The sequence below is a fragment of the Tupaia chinensis genome, unplaced genomic scaffold, assembly GCF_000334495.1.
Source record: "Tupaia chinensis unplaced genomic scaffold, TupChi_1.0 Scaffold144171_2, whole genome shotgun sequence".
Taxonomy (NCBI): Eukaryota; Metazoa; Chordata; class Mammalia; order Scandentia; family Tupaiidae; genus Tupaia; species Tupaia belangeri.
In genome coordinates this window covers 266,046-275,796 of record NW_006204028.1, presented here as the reverse complement: position 1 = coordinate 275,796, position 9,751 = coordinate 266,046, and the positions used below count along the sequence as shown (strand labels likewise).

The 9,751-nt window shown below is 40.8% G+C and overlaps 1 protein-coding gene across 3 annotated transcripts in view; it reads right to left on the bottom strand.

Moving 5' to 3' along the window:
- The window catches only part of CALCOCO2 (calcium binding and coiled-coil domain 2), a 40,063-nt gene that overhangs the window by 5,779 nt on the left and 24,533 nt on the right, over positions 1-9,751 (bottom strand). For all 3 annotated transcript variants that reach the window (XM_006166142.3, XM_006166141.3, XM_027767331.1), the window contains exons 8-12: positions 4,684-4,806; positions 3,888-3,974; positions 2,280-2,438; positions 1,940-2,019; positions 1,081-1,177 (exon numbers count right to left, since the gene is read on the bottom strand). In XM_006166142.3, coding sequence (XP_006166204.1) covers positions 1,081-1,177; positions 1,940-2,019; positions 2,280-2,438; positions 3,888-3,974; positions 4,684-4,806 — 546 coding nt within the window. The remainder of the gene's footprint in view (positions 1-1,080; positions 1,178-1,939; positions 2,020-2,279; positions 2,439-3,887; positions 3,975-4,683; positions 4,807-9,751) is intronic.

The window sequence follows — 9,751 nt, the reverse complement described above, 5'->3', positions numbered from 1 at the left end:
AAAGGCCTACACGATACCACTGTGCCACTCTTAGCTATATATAATTTTACCCAACTAGAGAAAGAAAACAAAGCAGAAATGGTCATTTGAAGGCATAGCACAGAAGGCTGTCAAGAGGCAGAGGTAGAGCTGTGGAGGGGAGACACAGGAGCAGCAGCAGTCAGGATGGATGGACATCTGCTCTCTGATGCCATGAAAGGGCACGAGAATGACTTCAAGGGCAACTACATTACTTGCTGCCATGATCTTCAATCAGCCAATCAATCAAAACTAATAATTTAGTGCTTAACATACAGCAAATAATAAATAAACATTGGCTGGGAAGCCAACAAGTGGTTAAGGTGCTGGACTTCCACGTGGCCAACTGGGGTTTGGGTCTCAGACCTGGTAACTTGAAACTCTGTGTGTGTGTGTGTGTGTGTGTGTGTGTGTGTGTGTGTGTGTCCAAAATCCTAAGAGGAGAATGGAAGAAAACTGATTGCAGCATGGCCATTCTCCCCTGGGAGCTGATTTCTCACTTTCTGTCTCTCTGTCTCCTTCTGTCTCTCTGGTGAGTGCACATGCCCTATAACAAAAATCACTCTCTCAAAAAAAAAAAAATTGATTGGACGAATGAATGAACTGATGAATAAATGAATGCACAGCATTTATTAGGGGCCTACCATGGGTCCAGTACTGGTACAGACCACCACTTCTCCTCCTGGTTTGACAGCAGAGAAAAAGGAGAAAGTTGTGCTGAAAGAAAGGGGCCCCCAACTAACAAAAAGTGATGCAGGCTGTTACCATCCCCCACAAAGACCACTGACAATAGCTGTGAAGTTAAAAGCAGTAAGTTAGATCTGCATCAAGGCTGCTCCTATCCCTGCCATGCCGAACAAACTTCAGTTATAGAACAAAAAGAGAGCTTTGTGGCAGATTAGGAAACCAGATCAAATTTACTCTTTGTTTAGGAGCAACTATTTCACCCACTATCCTAGAAAGGGCCCTTTTATTCAACTTTTTATTTTATTACATCTCTGGGCCACCCTATTCTTTTCCCTTAAAACTTTGGGGCTTTCTACCTTTTTTTCTCATACTTACATCATTTTCTCTTTCCATTCTTTCTTTCTCTCTCTGCAGAGCATCGCACATAATCTTGTTCTCACTCAGCCTTCTTGACAAGTTCAAAGTTCTCTTCCTGTCCAAAAAAAAAAAATTAGTATTGGAATCACATATTGCCATCTGGGTGTCAAGGTGGGAGAAACTATAGAGAATCTGGCCTTCTGAAGGGATAGGATTGAGGTGGAGGAGAAGGGAACTTGGGTACAAAGGAGTGGCATTATAGACAGATGGGATGGATGCGGATTTACAAAAAAGTGACTTAACAACATGCCTGAAGACCTGAAGCTGGCATCGAGATGACAGTTTCTTTTGGATTAACTGGGAGTATGAGTGGCCAAAGAGAGAAAAAAATAAGTGGGAAAAATCTCAAAACTGACTTATAAGATTTAGCAATAAGTGGAGCCTTGTTAAAAACCTACCCAATCATGAAAATAATCATCTCTGTTTTGAAAAAAAACAAAAAACAAAAAAAAACACCTCACTCAGCGAAACCTGGATCGGTGTGGTTTAGGTTGTGTGGTTCCCTCCCACAGTGTGCGGACAGGCATCTGGACTCAAGTTCAAAAGGAAGAAGGGGTGTTGGAGGGCTTCTGTCCAAGGCTACAGGGAACGGAACTGAAGTTTTGAGCTTCTGGTATGATGGGGCAACTTAGCTAGTTCTACCTTCAGTGCTTCCCACCTCCTACCTGCATACGTACACATGTGCATACCTCACAAACACACTTAAGCTAATCCTACTAGTTGTGTTTTTTGTTCCAAGATTTTTTATTTGAATGCTGGTGCCCAAACTGCTGTGCGCTTCTAGCCGACCCTGAGGTAGTAATTCGAGAGGGGCTACCCGATGACAGTGCTGACTGCAGGCTCCTTGCTCCCCATCCCCATTGGCTCCTGCTGGCTCTTCTGGTCCTGCTTCACTTCCTCAAAAGGCAGAAATAAGAAAGGACTCTGAGTCTGCACAGAAACCTGCTCAATGGTTACAAAAACCTTCCCTGAGACCCATGGCTGTGCTGGGGCCTACATTTCTAGGCTGCTTTCTGGTCTCACACTCCTTCCCTCCTCTTTTTAGGGGAAAGATAAATTTCTCTCCTTAACTAGGGTGTATATCTTCTGGACTTGGTCTAAGAACTGTAAATTTTCACAACCCTTGCCTTCCTGGGCCCCTTATTTCTATCACCTACCAGTGCGGCAGCCCTGAGTTGCCTGATCTGTTTGTGGAGTCGTTGACACTCTTTGTACTTCTCTAAGAAACAGGCTTTCCCGGCCTCAACCTTTGCCTTTAGGCGTTCCACCTCTTGCACTAACTGCTCCTCCACTGCTGCTTTCTTGTTCCTAGGCTCCTGAAGTATAAGATACAGAGTCCTCAGAATTAGAGGCCTTCTGAAAGCAGGAGGAATAAAGAATTGCTATTAGACAGGTGGAGAGCTCTGAGGTCTCAAAAAATATTCCATGATGGGATCAGAAGATGGCGTAATGGTTATGTCACTGGACTCCCACACAGTTGAGTGCAGTTCGAGTCCTGGACCTGGCGGCTTAAACTCACACCAGGTACGTGTGCATGCATGCCAAAAATCCCAAGAAGAGAATGGAGAAGAGACTGAGGCATGGCCATCCACCCCGGGGGGTTATTTCTCGCTTTCTGCCTCTGTCTTTCCAGTGAAAGCACATGCCCTATAGCAAAAATCTCTCTTAAAAAAATTCGATGAAAACTAAGGAAACCCATACCTGTCACAAATAAGTTCAAACATTTGAATGGCTACAGGTTATTTAAAATAGTGATTTCACTGCTACATCTGAGGTCACAAAACTCACACACACCTATAGGGGCCAGGCAAATAATGCAACTGAATGAAAGAGTTAAAAGCAACAAAACAGGGAAGAATTCAGTCAAATGGAGAACACACAACCCCTACTCAGCTCTGGATACTGCTACTGGGCAGGAATGTGGGTTCAATGTTGTCAGATCCTTTAGTTTTTCAAAAGAAACTGGAAAAAACAACATCCTTATGGAAAACACTCATTTAAAAATGTTGGAATTCATCTGTGGGCTGAATTTCATCTATGTATGAACTGCTGATTTGCAATTCCTTCATCTGAAGTAGAACTCTTATGATATAGTACTCTTTACTATATAATGCTAAAATATATAGTATCTTATATACAGTAGACACTCAGTAATTGACTGATATGATTACTGAATGATGTATTAATACTGTGAGTTAGAATCCCAACAGTTAGACGTTAGGATTTCTCATCAGTTCAGAAAATGGAGCTCCCTGTATCCATCAGTACCATGAGACCTATTTTCCAGCATATATTACAGGAAATTATTTGGCAATTAGGCTTTCATTACTATATTACTGTAACTCAGAATGATTTATAATGACGATAATTATTAATATATTAATTATAACAAAATTTGCTTGAGTGTTATAAAATTACTCTTTATAGAGCTCTTTATAATCATTAATTTGTCTGCCCTCACACTAACTCTGTAAAAAAGGGGAGAGGATTATTCTGTGCGATTTCTAGCCCATGAATCTATTTACTACAAACTGTCATGATGTTTACTTTTCAATATGCCTTTATCTTTCATTACACATTAGAAATGTCCACCTCTCCTAAATATTTTATAGATGGCAGAATCTCTGCCCTTTTGGGTACAAAGCAAAACATCCAGAGATGAATGCTACACTAGTCTGTCTATCCTTTCTACTCCCTCAAAATAAATGTCTCATCCCTTCCTTTTTTCAGCCTCCTCCCACATAGCTATCCAAAGTCAGACATGCCGTTAACTCCAGGTGTTTCTTCATTGCAGTCGCTTCTTTCTGCTTCATTTCCTCCACTGTCTGCTCAAGCTTCTTCTGGTGCTCCCTCTGCACAAAAACAGATTTCAGTACCACTGCTGTGAATATGCTTGCACACATACACTCATGCATACATGCACACAGTGGGAAAGGCCCTGCTGAGCCAATGAGCAAGCAGGATGTAAAAGGAGAAGCAAGTTTTCTTTTTAGCTGAGTGAAGCCATGAGATATCTTGTTTCAGATGGCTTACTCTGAAACCTTTCCCAGAGCCGGTGATATCCAGGTTAGAGAGGTCTTCAAAAAATTCCTGAAAAATGTTTATTATGAAAAAACTATGCATGTATTAAACTTTTTTGGCACCAAAATAAACTCATACTTTAATTCCATTTTTCCATAAACTTTTAAAAATTCTTTCATATGATAAAGTTCTTTCATATAATAAAGAACAATGTATTTTCTTTTTTTTTTTGGAGAGGTTTTTGCTATAGGGCACGTGCACTTGCCAGACAGACAGAGAGAGACATAGAGACGGAAAGCGAGAAATCACCCCCCAGAGGGGATGGTCACGCCACAATTCCTTCTCCTCCATTCTCCTCTCGGGATCCTGGGCACGCACGCACACGCACCCGGCGTGAGTTTTAAGCCACCGGGTCCGGGATGTGAACCGCGGTTGACTACGTGGGAGTCCAGCGACATAGCCATTACACTAACTGCTGGTTCCCAAGAACAACGTATTTTCTTGCAAATGCCTGAAAATGTAATTTTTCCCATACTCTACCTGTTCAGTTAAACTGAGAAAGAGCTGGCCATTTTCCTTTTTCAGATGCTCTAATTGCTCTGTTTTATCTTGATCTCCCTGAAGAAGCTTCTCCATTTCTTTCTCTTGAGTTGAGAGCTGGACCTAAAGCAAAAATAGTGACTACAACCAAGATACAAGAGAAGGAAAACTAACCAGGAACAATTTTTTTAAAATGTAAAGTAACATAAAGCGATGTGTTTTCCTAGTAACTCCTAACTGTTTAATATCCTTGAAACTCCTTATCTAGTATCCCTGAAACTCCTAATATCCCTGAAACCACTCTTTTATTCTATTAGTCTAAGACTCAACTGGTGAAATCATACAAATCACTCTGCAAAGTCCATCTTTAAGGCACAGCCTTTTTTTTTAAAGAATTATTTTATTTAACTGTATTTATTTATTTTAATTTGACCAGGGAGAGACAGAGACAGAGAGAGAGAGAGAGAAAGCAAAGCGCCAGGTCCGGGACTCGAACTGTGGTCGGCCATGTGGGAATCCAACGTCCTTAACCACCACACCACCTGCTGGCCCAAGGCACAGTTTTTAAGAAATGATAGTAGTTCTATTCAGGAGGCGGAGGCAGGAGGATTGCAACATATCAAGACTCTGTAACTTTATATTCCAGGCTTTTTCCCCCCTCTTTATTCATGATAGAGCATGTGCATATGAGAGGAAGGAAGAGAGGAAGGAAAGGGGAGAGAGAGAGCAAGCAAGCGAGAGACCCTCTCCACAGAGTCTGTCTGGTCCCACTGTGATTCCCTTCTTCCAGTCCTCAAGCCCCTTGGATCCTGGGCACTCGCATGTGTTCCTGGCATATTTCAGGCTGACAGGGTCAGGGATCTGAACTGCAGTTGTTAGATGGGATTGGGCTTCTCTTGAGCAGTACGTTACTGCTATACCACAAAGCTGGTCCTATATGTATTCCAGGCTTTTGAGTAAGATTTTGCTTGAAAAGATTTTGTAGCTAAAAGAAAATGGTTTGTAAATCATTAGAATTAATAACTGTCATCCATCTTTTTGTTGTTGTTACTTAGTATTTATTTATTTATTTATTTGGAGAAGTTTTCTTTTTTTGCTATAGGGCGCATGCATTTGCCAGAAAGACAGAGAAAGAGAGACAGAAAGCGAGAAAACATCCCCCAGGGGGAATGGCCACACTGTAATCCCTTCTCCTCCATTCTCCTCTCGGGATCTTGGGCATGCACGCACTTGTGCCCAGTGTGAGTTTAAGCCGCCGAGTCCAGGACTTGAACCATGGTCAACTACATGAGAGTCCAACGACACAGCCATTATGCCAATTCAGCTAGAATTAGAGGGAAATAAAATTTGGAACCCATACAACTGCAGTGAGAGCACAAGTTATGGGACATAGCAAGCAGATGGGGTGAAGGGATGCTCTCCTGAGCTACAGAAGGAGTGGTCTGGTGGTTAAGAGAAAACACAAGTCAAATTCATTAGAGTTGTCCACAGTCAGCAATGGTGAGCTTCTTGCTGGTCTTGCCATTCCTGGACTCAAAGCTACTTCACGGTTTCCACGATATTCATGCCCTCTTTCACCCTGTCAAAGACCATGTGCTTGCCATCTGACCACTCAGTCTTGGTAGTGCAGATGAAAAACTAAGAACAGTTTGTGCTAGGTCCAACATTTGCCATCAGCAAGATGCTAGGACCTGTATGTTTGAGGATGAAGTTCTCATCAGTGAATTTCTCCCTGCAGATGGACTTGCTGCCAGTATCATTAAGGTGTGTGAAATCACTACCCTGGCACACAAACCCTGGAATAATTCTGTGAAAGCAGGAACCCTTATAACCAAATCCTTTTTCTCCAGTGCTTAAAGCATGAAAGTTTTCTGCTATCTTTGGAACTTTATCTGTAAATAACTTGAAGGAGATGCGGCCCAAGGGCTTGCCGTCAACAGCAATTTCAAACACAGTGGGGTTGACCATGGCTGATGGTGTGAGACTCAGGTGGTGGCATCTGCAAACTGTCATCCATCTTAAGAGCTTATAAGCTCTGCCCTAAATCTCTCCTGCCAGTCCAACGCCCAGCAAAAAGTCAGAATTCATGTGCATCTGAGGTGGGCCTAGCCCTGCCCCTTTAACCAGAAAGCCTGTGCCCTAAATCTCTCTTGCTGACCCAATACCTAATGAAAAGCCAGGTAGGGTGGCTTCTTTCTGTCTCTTTCTGTCTCTGTCTCTCTCTCTCCCTTACTCTTTTTCTCAAAATTTTTCTCTTTTATATATGTATGTTTTTTAAGAATCTGTAGGTACTGTCTCTTATCTCTGGTCTCTATCATTTCTCTTGCTAATTTCAGAATCCATGTGCATCTGAGGTAGGCTAGCGTTGCCCCTTTAACCAGAAAGCCTCTGTCCCTTTTGCCCAGTGTGCTAACACCACGTGGTAATAATTTTTTTGCCTTTTTCTTAAAAAAAGTTTTTTCCCTTTTCTTTTTTCTTTTTTTTTCGGGGGAAGTTTTTGCTATAGGTGTGTGCGCTCACCAGAAAGAGAGACAGAGAGACAGAAAATGAGAAATCACCCCCCTGGGGGGATGGCCATGCCACAATCCCTGTTCCTCCATTCTCTTCTTGGGATCTTGGACACACACGCACACGTACCCAGCATGAGCTTAAGCCACCAGGTCTGGGACTCGAACCACGGTCGACTATATGAGAGTTCAGCAACGTAGCCATTACACTAACTGCTGCATTGTTTTGTTTTATCTTTTTTTTTCTGTCTTTTTTCTTTTGTTTCATTCCTTTTGTTTCTGACTTTCTCACCTTGCTTTTCACCTTCTACACATTGAGTGTCTAGGCAGGTCTAGGTACACAGTAGTAAAATATCTAAATAATTTAGGTTCACACAAAACTTCAACCCCACTGAACTGGTACAGAAAGGGAGAAACTCATCTTTATAAATCAAAGTTGAAATTCCTTTCTGTGGATACCACATTGCAAAACACAGCAGTAGAGGAGAAATAGGCATAGAAGTATCTCATAGTAAAGTGAGTCATATGAGCTTACAGTAGAAGAAATCTCTAACATATTAGCCAAACATGTATATTCCACCAAATGACTAAAAAATCAGAGAATAGAGTCTGCAAAGTGAGCGGCTGGGAGAAATAAAGAGATGCAGTGAGCATGGCTCATCTCCTCCCATAAACCTCTGAATTCTTAGTTGAAATCCTGCAGCTCAGCCCAGGTGCACCTATTCCCTTGAAACTGTCAGGGCTTTGTAATATCCAATTGCATTGACGAAAGTGCAGGTTCCTTGGTGAACAGCAGAGAAATGGAACTGTAAAAATACTGCAGGCCATCTCCTTCTGTATACCTCTAACTCAGAATTTACTTCAAGAAGGTTGGAAGTAATGTATAATCCATCAAATGACCAGAAACCACCACAGAGGCACAAGAAATATGGGAAATCAAGAAAATATCTCTCACCTAAGGGGAAAGAACAGTCCTTTATCATCCACAGACAGTACAATGGAACTCGTAGAAATGTCAGATAAAGAATTTAGGATATTCATAGTGACAATGCTAACAGAGATACAAGAGAAGAGAAACAACGAATTCCAGAAAATGCAGGAGAAAAGTGACAATGATTCCAAGAGGTGAGGAAGTTCTTCCATGATCTGAAAGAGGAAGTACACACCTTAAAAAAGAATCAAACAGAACTGTTAGAGATAAAGGCTGTAATACACGAAGTAAAAATCTCCCTTGAAAGTATTAAAAGCAGATTAGATTGTGTAGAAGATTGAATCTCAGATGTAGAAGACAGAATCTCTGACCTAGAAAAATTCTTCAAGAAGACTGAGAAAATAACCCCCCAAAATGAGAATAATATACATGTAATACTAGATAGATACCATTAGATGCCCAAACATCTGGATAATCAATATCCCATGAGGTGAAGAAACTAATCAGGGCATTGATAATCTATTCCATGAAATACTGGAAGAAAAATTTCCAAACCTAGAGAGGTATTCAAATATCCAGAACCAAGATATACAAAGGACCCCATATAGAATCAACCCAAGAAGATCATCTCCAAGGCACATCATGGCCAGATTGACCAAAATCACAGAGACAAGATACTAAAATTGACAAGAGAGAAACCTCATGTTACTTTCAAAAGATATCCCATCAGGCTAACATCAGACCTTTTGTCAGAAACAGTACAAGCAAGAAAAGAATGGGAAAATATATTCAAAATGTTAAGCAAAAACCAATTTCAACCAAAAATACTATACCCAGCAAGATTAGCCTTCATATGGGAAGAAAAGATAAAAACATTCTCACATAAACAAAACTTAAAAGAATTTACCAACACTAGACGAGGTCTTCGAGAAGTTCTGAAGGGAGTGCTATACCAGGAAAACCACAGACAGACAGACAAATAAGAGAACAAAAAGGCCAACTTAATGGTAGGGACAAGTTTGGAAATATCAATAATAATGCTGAATGTTAACAGAAAGGTCAGAACACAGTAATAATGCAAATTCAACAAAAAAAGAGATTACGTGAGACTGAATTGGTGAAATAAAATTCTATGACTTTTTTCTAAAACATTACTGATTTTCTTCTATGCTGTGTCTTCCAGAGTAAGAATTTTTGTTTCTTTTGAGTTGTTGGTAGGCTCAGCAATTTGTTAAAAAAAAGTTTTTAGTTGAAATAAATTTTTCTCCCTTTCTGACCCCTTTGCAATTGGAAAATATTGGTAAACATTTTTATTTTGTGGCAGAAGAGTTATTTGGATAAGTTCAATAATACAATAGTATCTGTTGTCTTGCATTAGAAATTGAATTCTTATGGGACTTCGTGCAAATAACAGACCAAACTGAGATTAACCTAATTGTTTTGCAAATAAGTTAGTTTATCCCTCTCTTTAGTAAAAGGGGAATGGAGAGAGAAAAAAAAATGTTTCAGAAGAAAATTACAGTGCACTTGTCACTAGATCCTAGCTTTGTCCATACTTTAAAATCTTTTGTGAATCGGGAACCAGCAGTTAGCGTAATGGCTATGTCGCTGGACTCCCACGTAGTCGACC